This window comes from Enhydra lutris, unplaced genomic scaffold (assembly GCF_002288905.1).
Source record: "Enhydra lutris kenyoni isolate GAN:26980312 unplaced genomic scaffold, ASM228890v2 scaffoldscaffold148, whole genome shotgun sequence".
Classification (NCBI taxonomy): domain Eukaryota; kingdom Metazoa; phylum Chordata; class Mammalia; order Carnivora; family Mustelidae; genus Enhydra; species Enhydra lutris.
The window spans coordinates 243,904-258,836 of NW_019154232.1; the positions used below are offsets into that span (position 1 = coordinate 243,904).

The window sequence follows — 14,933 nt, forward strand, 5'->3', positions numbered from 1 at the left end:
AAAGACAGCCTCTTCAATAAATGGTGCTGGGAAAACTGGACAGCTATGTAGAAGAATGAAACTCGATCATTCTCTTACACTGTACACAAAGATAAACTCAAAATGGATAAAAGAACTCAATGTGAGACAGGAATCCATCAAAATCCTAAAGGAGAATATAGGCAGTAACCTCTTCGATATCAGCCACAGCAACTTCGTTCAAGATATGTCTCCAAAGGCAAAGGAAACAAAAGCCAAAATAAACTTTTGGGACTTCATCAAAATCAAAAGCTTCTGCACAGCAAAGGAAACCATCAACAAAACAAAGAGGCAACCCATGGAATGGGAGAAGATATTTGCAAATGACAGTACAGACAAAAGGTTGATATCCAGGATCTATAAAGAACTCCTCAAACTCCACACACACAAAACAGATAATCATATCAAAACATGGGCAGAAGATATGAACAGACACTTCTCCAAAAAAGACATACAAATGGTTATCAGACACATGAAAAAATGTTCATCAGCACTAGCCATCAGGGGGATTCAAATTAAAACCACATTGAGATATCACCTTACACCAGTTAGAATGGCCAAAATTAGCAAGACAGGAAACAACATGTGTTGGAGGGGATGTTGAGAAAGGGGAACCCTCTTACATGGTTGGTGGGAATGCAAATTGGTGCAGCCACTTTGGAGAACAGTGAGGAGAATCCTCAGGAAATTAAAAATAGAGCTTCCCTAGGACCCTGCAATTGCACTACTGGGGTCTTACCCCAAAGATACAGATGGAGTGAAAAGAAGGGCCATCTGTACCCCAATGTTTAAAGCAGCAATGGCCACGGTTGCCAAACTGTGGAAAGAACCAAGATGCCCTTCAACGGACGAATGGAAGGAAGATGTGGTCCATATACAGGATGGAGTATTATGCCTCCATCAGAAAGGATGTATACCCAACTTTTGTAGCAACATGGACGGGACTGGAAGAGATTATGCTGAGTGAAATAAGTCAAGCAGAGAGAGTCAATTATCATATGGTTTCATTTATTTGTGAAGCATAACAAATAGGATGGAGGACAAGGGGAGTTAGAGAGGAGAAGGGAGTTGAGGGAAATTGGAAGGGGAGGTGAACCATGAGAGACTATGGACTCTAAAAAACAACCTGAGGGTTTTGAAGGGGTGTGGGGTGGGAGGTTGGGGGAACCAGGTGGTAGGTACTAGAGAGGGCACGGGTTGAATGAGCACTGGGTGTGGTGCAGAAACAATGAATACTGTTACGCTGAAAATAAATTTAAAAAAATTTTTTTTAAAAAATTTTGGTGTTCACCACACCAAAAACAAGTAAATAATAAATAAATAAATAAATAAATAAAGGAGTTCATGACCACTAAACAAGCACTGCAGGAAATTGACAGTGGACTCTGAATGGCAAAAACAAAAACAAACAAAAAGACAGTGAACAAAAGCAACAGACTAGAAAGGACCAGAGAACACCACCACAATACCAACTCTACAGGTAACACAACAGTACTAAACTCATATTTATTCAATAATTATTCCAAATGTAAATGGTCTAAATATTCAAATCAACAGACATGAGATATAAGAATGAATTAAAAAAAAATAGTTGGCTCCCTACAAGAGAGTCATTTTAGACTTAAAATTATCTGAAGATTGAGAGCTAGAGGATGGAGAAACACCTATCATGCTAATGGATGTCAAAAGAAATCTGCAGTAGCCATCCTATTATCAAACTAGATTTTAAAACACACAGTGACAAGATCTGAAGAATGGTACCACATCTTAATTAAGGTGTGTATCCATCAAAAAGATCTAACAATTGCAAATATTTATGCACCCAACATGGAAGCATCCAAAAACACAAATCAACTAATCACAAACATAAAGCAATTCACTGACACAATGCAATAATAATAGTAAGGGACTTAATACCCCACTCACAAAAATGGACAGATCATCAAAGCATAAGATCAACAAGGAAAAAAGCGCTCTCAGGGACACACTGGTCTGGCCATACTCAACAGATATATTCAGAGAATTCATTCTAAAGCATCCAGTACAAAAATACTGAGACCATACCATGCATATTTTCAGACCACAGTTCTATGAAACTTGGAGTCAACCACAGCAAAAACTTTGGAAATACAAAAAATACATGGAGGCTAATGAACATCCTGCTAAAGAATGAATGGGTTAACTAGGATATTAAAGAAGATATGGGAAAATACATGGAAGCAAATGAAAATGAAAACACAACAGCCCAAAACATCTGGGATGTGGCAAAGGCGATCCTAAGATGGAAGTATACTACAATACAGGCCTTCTTCCAAAAGTAAGACAATTCTCAAATACACAACCTAACATTACACTTAGAGGAGCCAGAAAAAGAACAGCAAATGAAGCCCAAAGCCTGCAGAAGAATGGAGATAATAAAGAGCAGAAACAAATCATACACAAACAAAAGGTAGAAAGAAACAACAAAATTAAGAACTGGTTCTTTGAATAAATCAACGAAATTTATAAACTTCTAGCCAAATTTATCAAAGGAAAAGAGGAAGGACCCAAATAAATAAAATCATGAATGAAGGAGGAGAGATCACACTGGCACAACAGAAATAAATTTTAAGAGAATACTATGAGAAATTACATACCAACAAACTGGACAATCTGGGAGACATGTAAACAAACAACAAAACTCTACCAATATGAAAATGGAAAGGAACACAAAATTTAAACAGACCAATAACCAGCAAAGAAACTAAATCAGTAGTCAAAAAATCTCCCAATAAACAAAAATACAGGGCCAGATGCCTTCCCAGGGGAATTTTATCAGATATTTAAAGAAGAGTTAATATGCCCATTTTCTCAAACTTCCAAAAAACAGAGACAGAAGGAAAACTTCCAAACTCATTCTATGAAGCCAGCCTTCCTTGATACCAAAACCATACAAGAATGCCACTAAAAAGGAGAATTACAGGCCAGTATCCCTGATGACCTTGGTCATAAAAATTCTTAACTAGATAGTAGCAAACTGAATCCAACAGTACATTAGGAGAATTATTTACCATAATCAAGTGGTATTTATTCCTGGGCTGCAGAAGTGGTTCAATATTTGCATACCAATCAATGTGATACACCACATTAATAAAAGAAAGGATAAGAACCGTAAGGTCCATTCAATAGGATCTTATGCAGAAGAAGCATTTGACAAAGCACAGCCACTATTCTTGGTTGTAAAAACCCTCAAAAAATTATGTTTAGTGGGAGCATACCTCAGCACCATACAGCCCAAATGAATGATCCACAGCTAAGATCATCCTCAATGGGGAAAAACTGATAGCTTTTTCTTCATAGTTAGGAACATGACAGGGATGTCCACTCTGACCACTGTTATTTAAAACAGTACTAGAAGTTCTAGACACAGAAATCAGACAACAAGAAATAAAAGGCATCCAAATCAGCAAGGAATTAAATCAAATTTTTGCTCTTCTTAGACCACCTGACGCTCTATTTAGAAATCCCAAAAGACTCCACCCAAATGTTGGTAGAACTGATACATAAATTCAATAAAATCTCAGGGTACGAGATCAATGTACAGAAATCTGTTTTATTTCTATACAGCAAAAATGAAGCAGCAGAGAAATCAAGGAATCAATGCCATTTACAACTGCACCAAAAAGAAGATACCTAGAAACAAATCTGACTAAAGAGGTAAAAGGTCTGCTCTCCAAAAACCACAGAACACTGATGAAAGAAACTGAGGACAGAAGACATGGAAAAGCATTCTATGTTCATGGACTGGAAGAACACCATTAAAATGTCTATACTACCCAAAGCCATCTACACATTCAAAGCAATCCCTATCAAAGTAACAACGTTTTTTTTTTTTTTTCTAGAGCTAGAACGAACTATCCTAAAACATGAATGGAACCACAAAAAATCCCAAATAGCCAATATAACACAGAAAAGGAAAGTCAAAACTGGAGGCATCATTACTCCAGACTTCAAGGTCTATTACAAAGCCATGATCCTCATGACGATATGGTACTGGCACAAAAACAAACACATAGAGCAATGGAACAGAAGAAACATACCAAAATGCACCCACAACAATCTAATCAACCAATCTTCAACAAAGCAAGAAAGAATGGAAAAAATATACCTTCAACAAATGGTGTTGGGAAAATTGGACAGCCACAGTGTCCAGAGTACACTGTGTCACTTTCTTATACCATACACAGAGATAAACTCATGGAACAGAATAGAAAACCCAGAGTGGACCCACAGCGATCTGGTCAACTAGTCTTCAACAAAGCAGGGAAGAATATTCAATGAAAAAAGACAGTCTCTTCAACAAATGGTCTTAGGGAAACTGGAGAGCCACATGCAGAAGAATGAAACTGAACCATTCATTCTCTTACACCATACATGATCATAAACTCAAAATGTATGAGAGACCTCAGTGTGAGACAGGAATCCATCAAAATCCTAGAGGAGAATGCAGGCAGCATCCTCTTCAACATCAACTTAACAATTTCTTACCAGACACATCACCAGAGCCAAGGGAAACAGAAGCAAAAATCAACTTTCTGGACTTCATCAAGATAAAAAGCTTCTGTGCAGCAAAGGAAACAAATCTAAATGACAACCTACGGAATGGGAGATGATATTTTCAAATGCCATACCTTACAAAGGGTTAGTATTCAAAATCCATAAAGAACTTATAAAACTCAACATCCAAAAAAACCCTGATAATCCAGTTAAGAAATGGGCAGAAGACCTGAACAGACAATTTTCCAAAGAAGTCCTACAGATAGCTAACCGACACATGTAAAGATGCTCAACATCACTCATCGTCAGGGAAAGAGAAATCAAAACTACAATGAGATACCACCTCACACTTTTCATATTGTCAAAAATTAACAACGCTGGAAATAACATATTGGTGAGTATGTGGAGAAAGGGGAACCGTCTTACACTCTTGGTGGGAATTCAAACTGGTGCAGCCACTCTGGAAAACAGTATGGAGTTTCCCCAGAATTGCTCAAAAGATATAAAAACACAGATTCAAAGGGTTATATACAACCTGATGTTTATAGTCACATTATCAACAATAGCTAAACTATGGGATGATCCCTAATGTCCGTGGACTAATGAATGGATAAAAAAAAATGTGGTATATATATATACAATGGAATATTACTCAATCGTCAAAAAGAATGCAATCTTACCATTTGCAACAACATGACTGGAGCTAGACAGTATTGTGCTAAGCAAGGTAAATTTGTCAGAGAAAAACAAATAGCATATGAGTTTAAGAAACAAAGAGATGAACATAAGGGGAAAGAGAGACAAATCATAAAACGGAGTTTTAACTCTAGAAAACTGATGGTTTCCAGAGGGGAGATGGGTAGGAGGATATGTTAAATGGGTGTTGGGAAATAAGGAGAGCACTTCCTGTGATGATCACTTAGTGCTGTATATAAGTGATGAGTCACTAAATTCTACTCTTGAAACATATATTACCCTGCATGTTACTTCACTAGAATTAAAAAAAAAAAAAAGGTTGAAAGAAAAGAAAAAATAAGTGAGAGCTTCTAATGTTGTTTCAAACTCTTCAATAATTCTTCTGCTTGTAGGATATAAAACAGTATCACAGACAATCTCCAAGGTCAAGCAAAATCTGATTATGGTTAACTTCTTAGTTCAGCTTTTAAGACAGCTGCTATATGTTCGTCCTCGCTGATTATTCTGACTTCCCAGCTGTTCAAACTCTGTAGCATGAACTATACCTCTGCCTTCATTATCAGAATTTCTGAATTTTCATATCTATTTCAATTATGCTTCCCTAAGAAACTGTTCTCAATTTCCTGAGTAGGTAAAGCCTTCATGTTTTTCTCGCTCTTGCTCTCTCTCTCTCTCTCTCTTTTTTAAACTTTTATTTGCTACTGATCCAGCTTACATGTACAAAGTTTAGCCAATAAAATAAATTTGTAAATATAAACTTAAAATATTTCTCCTGTGGGATCACAAAGGTGAGAAAGCTGCAAAATATATGCACATATTTGAATGATCACATTAATGTAGTAACTCTGAAGGTACTAGTAAACTGAATATGTAAAACAAAGTGATACACAGAGATGAAGTCATTGTTTTCCATGCAGATTCATGAAGTACAGAACCCCCCAAATGACTGAAATAAACACTACACATGTCAAGACATATACCTTGTTTAAGTTTAGACAGCATTGATTTTTCTGCATCCACTGAAGCACTCTTGCCAAGTAAAAGACGTTTGGCTAAATCTTTTTTGTAGAAGGCTTCAAAAACATCTTTCCCTGTAATATTTAAAGAAAAATACCTCAGTGCAGACTTGGAAAATACAAAATGATAATACCAGATGCCAATTAAATGATATATTATAACCAATAATATCTGAGAATCATGTAAATAACAGCAAGTGAAAAACAAGTGGTCACATTACCTGATTGCATTTATATGAAATATCTCAAAGTACATAAAATTATTTGGAACAGTCAAATTGTTGGTTGCCAGAAGATGAAGGCAAGAAGAAAATGACAAATTATTGCTTAATTTGTAGGAAGTTAATGACGAAAAAGTTTTAAACTAAGTAATTGTGATGTCTGTCCAACACAGTGAACATACTTGCTGTCACTGAATTTTAAAATTTTTTTAAGTTATCACTTTTACCACCATAAAAAAATTATTTGAATTCAGTTTCTATTGGGATCTGCACATTAACTTCTTTAGATTTTTTTCCACAAATGTTATTGTTGCTTTAAACATTAATTTATTTTTTAAAAGATTTTATATAATTATTTGAGAGAGAGAGTCATAGAGAGAGAGAGACAGCATGAGCAGGGGGAGAGGGAGACACCAACTCTGCACTGAGCAGAAAGTCCTATGCGAGACTTGATTCCAGGACACTGGGATCATGACCCAAGCTGAAGGCAATCAATTAACCAACTGAGCAACCCAGGTCTCCTGTTTTAAATTTTTAAATAGCCAATTTAAACCAAACTACTCACCATTAATGAACCTAAATAAAATTATTACTTTATCCAATAATTCTTCAAGTTCTTCATCTGTAGCTTCTTTGTTACCTGCACGGAGTTTTGAATCCACGTACTTCGCTAAAATGTAAAACATAATTTTCTAAGTAATGCCATATTTCCATATATACTATGAACAAAAACCATTTCTTCATATAAATACTTTCCTCCTGAGCCACATGCATCAATTTTCATAAAACAGAAAGTGAATAAATGAGTTGATGGATAGAAGAATGGAAGGAAAATAAAAGACAAAATAAGTGCCTTTAATATTTCTATAACCTCCATGTCCAAATATTATAATAAAGTCATTTCTTCAATCCCTTGCTCCCAATCTCTTTAAAAATCCCCCCAAATTGTAAGATATTATGTAAAATTGAGATATGTCAATCCCCAAATCCTAAAGATTTATTAAGTGTTAAATATATTCATTTTAAGGAACAAAGGAATATCAATTTGATATTTTGTTTCAACTTTCAGAAAGTATGTCAATAAAAAGAAATAACTTAAAATATAAAATCATTAAGTTTTGTGGGAGTAAGGAAACCTTTCCCTTACTTTAAAAAATATGAACAAGACAAAGAAGTGGGCTTATCTATAATTTTCTAGTTTCATCTACTGATTTTTTTTAAAAAATGCTAAATTTATAACAATCTAAAGGATCAGAAATTTCTAAAGTGCTGATTTCTATTAGTTAAACAAAGGAACAATGTCTTGTGCACACTAAACTTGAGAGAAATAATTTATTAAAATCACTGATAATCTTGCAATGTTATGATAAATTAGAAGATCAAACTGAATTCTTATCATGTAACTTAAAAGAGATGAAATAAAAAATAAAATACATATTCATAAAATTGAAAACCGTACCTAGAAGCTCAGCTGGTTTGTTAGGTCTTTTATTTATAAATGTTTCAAAAGCATCTTTCATGGCAACAATAAACTTTTCATTCTTCAGAAAAGATGTTTCAATAATAAAATCAATCTTATCTTTAAAATCCAGAAGTTCTTGCACCATTGTCTTATCTTTCACAGGATTAGTCATTATGCCATTACCAAATTTCTGAAAAATACAATTACCTTATTATTATTACACAGCAAGTGAAACACCATTGAAAATTTAACTTCATTATAAGAAAATCTCAGAATAGCAAATATGCAGAAAACATCTAAAGAAAAAGGTATTGCTAGATAAAGACAAGATACTCTGGAAATAAAGCCAATAGAAATAAATGAAAACTAACTGATTCTCTGAGTAGAAGATTATTGAGAAACATGTCAGAAATGGAAGTCTATGATGCCTAAACAATAAATCAGAAAAAGAGTATAGGTATATTAGACTCACAGGAATAGACAAAAAGTATCTGAAGAAGAAGAAAGTGGAAGGCCTTAGTACAGAAGGGCTTACTTCATGTCTGTATATTAATGAAATGATTAAGCTACCAAAACTTGTCAGTATCAATTTTTCAGAATGCTGGAATACAATCACAAACCTACAAAGACTAGGGTGATACATAATGAAGAAAGAAGGTCTGAAATACAATATTAAGACAGCAACCTATCATCTCCCTTTCAACAGCTTAAATGGTCTTAAAATCAATAAGAGAAAAACTCATCATGTACGATATTCACTAATAAATCCATTCAAAGCTATGAAAGTCAAAAGGCAACAGGATAACATATTTTGAGTGCTGGGGAAAAAAATGTCACTAAAAATTCTATATCCAGAAAAACCACTCTTTCACAGTGAAGGAAAACTGGGAATAATGAGTTAGATAAATATTGAGATAGTTCTCTGCTAGTAGACCTGTCCCACAAAAGAACACCAAAGCAAATGTAAAGAGACAGATCAAGATGGCAGAGGAGTGGCAGAGCTTAGTTTCCTCTGGCCCCAGGAATTCAGCTGGATAGCTATGAAATCATTCTGAACACCTGTGAGCTCTATCAGAGGTCTAAGAAAAGAACTGCTGCAATTCTACAAATAGAAAAGTGGCCACTTTCTGCAAGATAGGATGTGTGAAGAAATGAATCCAAGGCAATATATGAGAAGATTGACTTTGGAGTGAGGGAGCCTCCATAAGACACCTACTGCAAAATGACAGAGGAGTGGATCAAAAAATCTAAACTTGTAGAAGTCTGCTCCAGTGAGGGATGTCCCTGCCTGAAAGGTGCTTGCACGGCAAAGTGGTGTAAAATCCTGGATGGGACAGTGTGGTTTCAGGATTCCAGGAGTCTAGAAAAACCAGAGGAGGGATGCCTGAGTATGGCAGAACTCCCAGGCATCAGAGCAGAGAACCTGGCTGCAATTAGTGCATTCAGGAACGGGCTCTCAGCTCAGAGTACCATATACCTTGAACCACAGCACGTCTGGTGACTGCTCTCTAAGCAGGGGCCCAAAAAGCAGCAGAACTACAGGGAGGACCCCCTCCCCCAACTTTTCTCCCCTGGAAGCGGTGACACGGGTGTATGCTGCAGGAATTGTCAGGGTTTGGAGACTCGAATCAGGGTCGTGTGCCTAAGATAGAAACACTTGGTCACAGACTGGGTGAGCATGGAGTGCGGATAAAGACCAGGAAGACAGGTGTGACTGACTGCTTTTTCCTGAGGGCTCATTGAGAAGTGGGGCCCCTAGATTTCTGCTCCAGAGACAAAGACTGGGAGGCTGCCATTTTCATCCTCATCCTCTAAAGCTGGGCAGAAAGCCTACATGGAACAAAAGCCACATAGAGCAATCCAGAGCTACTTAGCCTGGCTTCCTGGCAAGGGGTATGCAATTCCGCCCTAGGCAAAGACACTTGAGAATCCACACAACAGGCCCCTCACCCAGAAGATCAGCAAGAACATCCCACTAAGACCAAGTCAGCTGATCACACAGAACTACAAACTCAAGTACTAAGGGAAAATAGTATACAGAATTCACAGCTTTTTTCCCACAATTCTTTAGTCTTCCAATTTTATTTTTTTCCCTCTTTCATATTCAACCAATTTTTTACTTTATCAACTCATTTAATTTTTATTTTTATAGTTACATTCTATCCTTTCATTTGATGTGTGGCTGTGTTGGTAACATATATCTATAAGGACTTATTTTTTTAATTAAATTTTCTTTTTGCAGTGTTCCAAGATTCAATAAGATTTTCTTACTTTACAATTTTGGGATGAAGTTTCTTCAAAAAAAATAAATAAATAAATTGATTAATTAATTAAATAAACTGAGAATCTGATTCTGTTCTCTTCAACTGTCCGATCATATTCTTTTTTCCCTCACCATTTCTTTTATTTTCCTATTAAAGCTATTTTAAAATTTCATTGTAGAAAGGATAGAATAAAAGGATAGAACTTTGGTTCTATCCTTCAAATTTTATTCTGTGTACAGTTTTCTTTCTTTAAGATTTTGGGATATAGTTTCTTCATTTAACAAACCAACCAAAATACAATCAGGATCTAGCATATTGCTCTGTTTTGTTCACCTATTTACATTTCTATTTTTTTCTTTTCTTTTTGAGTGTATCTTTATGTATGGTTTTTTAATTTTATTTTATTTTCATTTTCAGAGTTACAGTCTATGCATTCATTATATTTAATTTTATTTTTGTATATATATTTTTCTTTATCCACAATTTTGAGAGATCTAGTTTTCTAACAGATCAACCTACACACAGGATCCAATGTATTGCTCTGTTCTGTTTTCCTGCCTAATTATATTCTCTTTCTTTTTAAAAATCGTTTTTTCCTTTGGTGGCAAATCTTCTCTGAGTTATTTAGTGTATATTTCTTTTTTTTTTTTTTTTAAAGATTTTATGTATTTATTTGACACAGAGAGAGATCACAAGCAGGCAAAGAGGCAGGCAGAGAGAAAGGGGGAAGCAGGCTCTGTGCCGAGCAGAGAGCCCGATGTGGGGCTCGATCCCAGGACCCTGAGATCACGACCTGAGCCGAAGGCAGAGGCTTAACCCACTGAGCCACCCAGGTGCCCCTATTTAGTGTATATTTCTCTTGGATTTTCTTGTTACTTCAGTATTTTGCTCTCTCTTTCATCTATTCTTCTCTGGCCAGAAAGACAAAATTGAAAAACTTGGCACTAAAAAGAGAACAAGAAGGAGTACTGATTGCCAAGAACCTATTCAGAATAGAAATAAGTTAAGATGTCGAAACCAGAGTTTAGAATAATGATTAAAAAGATACTAGCTGGGCTTTTAAAAAGCATAGAAGACACTAGAGAATGCATTTCTGGAGAAATAAAATAAATGAAATCTAATCAAGTCAAAATCAGAAAGGCTATTAACAAGACACAATTAAAAAATGGACACTCTAATTGTTAGAATATGTGACACAGAAGACAGAATTAGTGACACCAAAGAAAAAAATGATGAAGGATAAAGAAGCAAAGAAAAAGAGAGATAAACCACTAGTGGATAACAAGGGAGGAATTCAAGACATAAGAAATATCATGAAGTGAAACAATCTTAGAAACATCGGGAGACAAGATGGCAGAGGAATAGGAAACCCTATTTCAACCAGTCCCCTGGTTTTAGCTGGCTATTGACGAAATCATTCTGAACACCCACAAAATCAGTCTGAGATGTAAGAACAAAAACTCCAAGAGTCACAAGGAATGAAGTCTAAAGTCATGAATTTTCCATGAAATATCAGAAGATAAACAGAAGGAGGAGGGAGACAGCATAAGCTGGAGCCGGGAAGATGACGAAACATCGGAGCACAAGAGCACCTGACACTGGAGACCAGGCATAGACTCCCAACTGTACTGGCAGGGAAAGGACTTTAGTGCATCCCCAGACAGGATCCAAGAGCTACAGGGGCACATGCACAAAACAGGGGCAGCTTGTGGTTTTAGAAGCACAAAGATCTAGAACGTTCCCCATTCCAGAGATCAGCTTTTGGGAGAGTTGCTGTGGGTGCACACCACAAGGGAAGCTGTGGTTTTTAGCAACGCAGACAGAAACAGAGACTCTGTGTCCTGGAGAGCTCAGTGAAGGACAGACTATAATTTTTCTGCTCTGGGCCAGAGGTTTGGGTACAGTCATTTCTGCTCTGATTCTTGAAGAGACTAAAGACATGCAGAACATTGTCAGTGAACAAAAGCTCAACAAAACAGTTTCCATTGAACCCACCCCTACCTCAACAGGGGGCAGGGCAACACTGTCCAAGTAGGGTTCCTTAGGAACAGCCCAACAGGTCCTTCGCCTAGAGGACAGGCTGAGAAAAAAAGAGAACTACAACACTAGGATTCCCATAAAATGCATATATCTTGCTTGGGTCGGGGTTAATTCTTTGGATCCTGTACATTCACCCAACCACCACTCAACAGAATGACTAAGAGGAGGAAAGACCAATAAGGAAGAACACCAGAGATATGCTCTCTATCACATTTCTAATGGTTATGGAAATAAGCAAGATGTCAAAGATAAATGTCAGAGTAGCAATGATGAAGTCGATATCTAGGCTTGAGAAAAATATTAGCCATAATATAGATTTCCTATGGGAAGAAATGAGATCTAATCAGGCCAAACTAAATAATGTTATGAATGAGATGCAGTCTAAATTTCACTGAAGCAGAGAACAAATTAGTGAGCTAAATGGTAAGATGATAGAAAGAAAGGCAGCTGAAGAGGCTGGGATAAACAGATAAAAGGAGCTGAAAACGGACTTTGAGACCGTGAGAACATTTACCATGAAATGTTCCAATGTCAGAATTACTGACATCCCCTGAGGGGGTGGAGAGAGAGAAAGGACTAGAAGGTATATTTGAGCAAACTGTAGTGAAGCAGTTCCCTAACCTGGGGGAGTAAACAATATTCTTGTCCAAGAGGCAGAAAGGACCCCTACCAAGATCAACAAGAACAAACCAACATCCTGGCATATAATAGTAAACATTCCAAATCTTAGATCCAAGAAAACTATCCTAAGAGCAGCTATGGTGAAGAGATTTCATAGGTACAGCGGGAGGAACATCAGAATATCAGACTTAGTCAGAGACCTGGCAAGCCAGAAATGGCTGACAAGACAGAGAGAGGTACAAAATGAGAAGAATATGCAGAAAAGGATGCTTTATCCAGCAAAGCTGTCATTCAGAATGGATAGAGAGAACAGGAACTTTCAGGACTGGCATCAACTGAAAGAATATGTAACCACCAAGCTGGCTCCCCTGCAAGAAATATTATGGGAATTGTATGAAAGAAAAGTGACCCCAAGCGCAATATAAACAATCTATAGAAACAGGAACTTCACATGCAATATAATGGCACTAAAATGATATCTTTCAATAGACAATCTGAAGTGAAGGGCCTAAATGCTCCTATGAAATGGCACAGGGTGAAGACCAGACAGAAGCACATGACTCAACCATCTGCTGTCTACAAGCGACTCCTTCTGAACGTAAAGATATCTCTGGTCTGAAAGTGAGGGAATGGAGAACCACTTATCACGCCAATGGAACTCAAAGAAAGCTGGGGTAATAATCCTCTCATATCAGATAAATTAAAGTTCAGGCTAAACACTGTAGTAAGATATGCAGAGGGACACTATATCATACTTAAAGGGTTTATCCAACAGGAAGAACTAACAATTGTTAAATATGTATGCCCCAACATAGGAGAGCCAACTACATAAGCCAGCTGTTAACCAAAATAATGAAACACATTGATAATAATACATTAATAGTAGGAGACTTCAACTCTACCCCCAACAATGGACAGATCATCTAAGCAGAGATTAGCAAAGAAACAAGAGCTCTGAAGGACACTCTGGACAAGATGGACTTCGTAGATCTGTACAGAACATTCCAACCTAAAACACAGAATACTCATTCTTCTTAAACACACATGGAACTTTCTCCAGAACAGACCATACACTGGGTCAGAAATAAGGTCTCAACTGGAACCAAAAGACTGAGATTATTCCCTGCATATTTTTGGACCACAAAAGATTGAACCTACAATTCAATCTCTGTCTGTCTGTCTGTCTCTCTCTCTCTCTCTCTCTCTCTCTCACACACACACACAGGGGTGGAAGGAATTCAAACACTTGGAGGTGAAAGAGCATCCTGCTTAGGAATGATTGGATCAACCAGGAAACTGAAGCACTAGACCAGGCATAGACTCAAGTTCTGAAGAAGAACTTAAACAATTCATGGAAACGAATGAGAATGAAAACAGATCATTCCCAAACCTATGAGATACTGAAAAGGTAGTCCTAAAAGGAAAAACACAGCCATCCAAGCCTCACTCAAAAATCTAGGAAAAACCCTCAATCACAAACTAACCTTACACTTAATGGCTGGAGAAAGAAGAGCAAAAAAAACCTAAACCAAGCAGGAGAAGAGAAATAATACAGATTTGAACAGAGATCAATGAAATAGAAACAAGAAAAACAGTAGAACAGATCAACGAAACTAGAAGTTGGCTCTTTGAAATAACTAATAATACAGATACACCTCTGGCCAAACTTATCCAAAAGACAAGAGAAAGGACCCAAATTAATAAAACCATGAAGAAAGGGAAAGAGATCATGACTAACACCATGGAAACAGGAACAATTATTAGAACTTATTACCAGCAACTGTATGCCAACAAATTAAGCAACCTGGACAAAACTGATGCTTTCAGGGGAACTTATAAACTACCAAGGCTGAAACATGAAGAAACAGACAATCCAAATAGACAAACAGTAACAAAACTGAAGCAGTAATCAAAAAGCTCCAGCAATGGAAACAGTCAACAAAAGAAAGAGGCAACCCACGGAATGGGAGAAGATATTTGCAAATGACAGTACAGACAAAAGGTTGATATCCAGGATCTATAAAGAACTCCTCAAACTCAACACACACAAAACAGACAA

The 14,933-nt window shown here is 36.7% G+C and overlaps 1 protein-coding gene across 1 annotated transcript in view; it reads right to left on the reverse strand.

Moving 5' to 3' along the window:
- The window catches only part of LOC111140069 (cullin-4B-like), a 124,611-nt gene that overhangs the window by 65,570 nt on the left and 44,108 nt on the right, over window positions 1-14,933 (reverse strand). The window contains exons 12-14 of the mRNA XM_022492450.1: window positions 7,947-8,139; window positions 7,053-7,157; window positions 6,231-6,341 (exon numbers count right to left, since the gene is read on the reverse strand). Of these exons, the coding sequence (XP_022348158.1) occupies window positions 6,231-6,341; window positions 7,053-7,157; window positions 7,947-8,139 (409 nt within the window). The remainder of the gene's footprint in view (window positions 1-6,230; window positions 6,342-7,052; window positions 7,158-7,946; window positions 8,140-14,933) is intronic.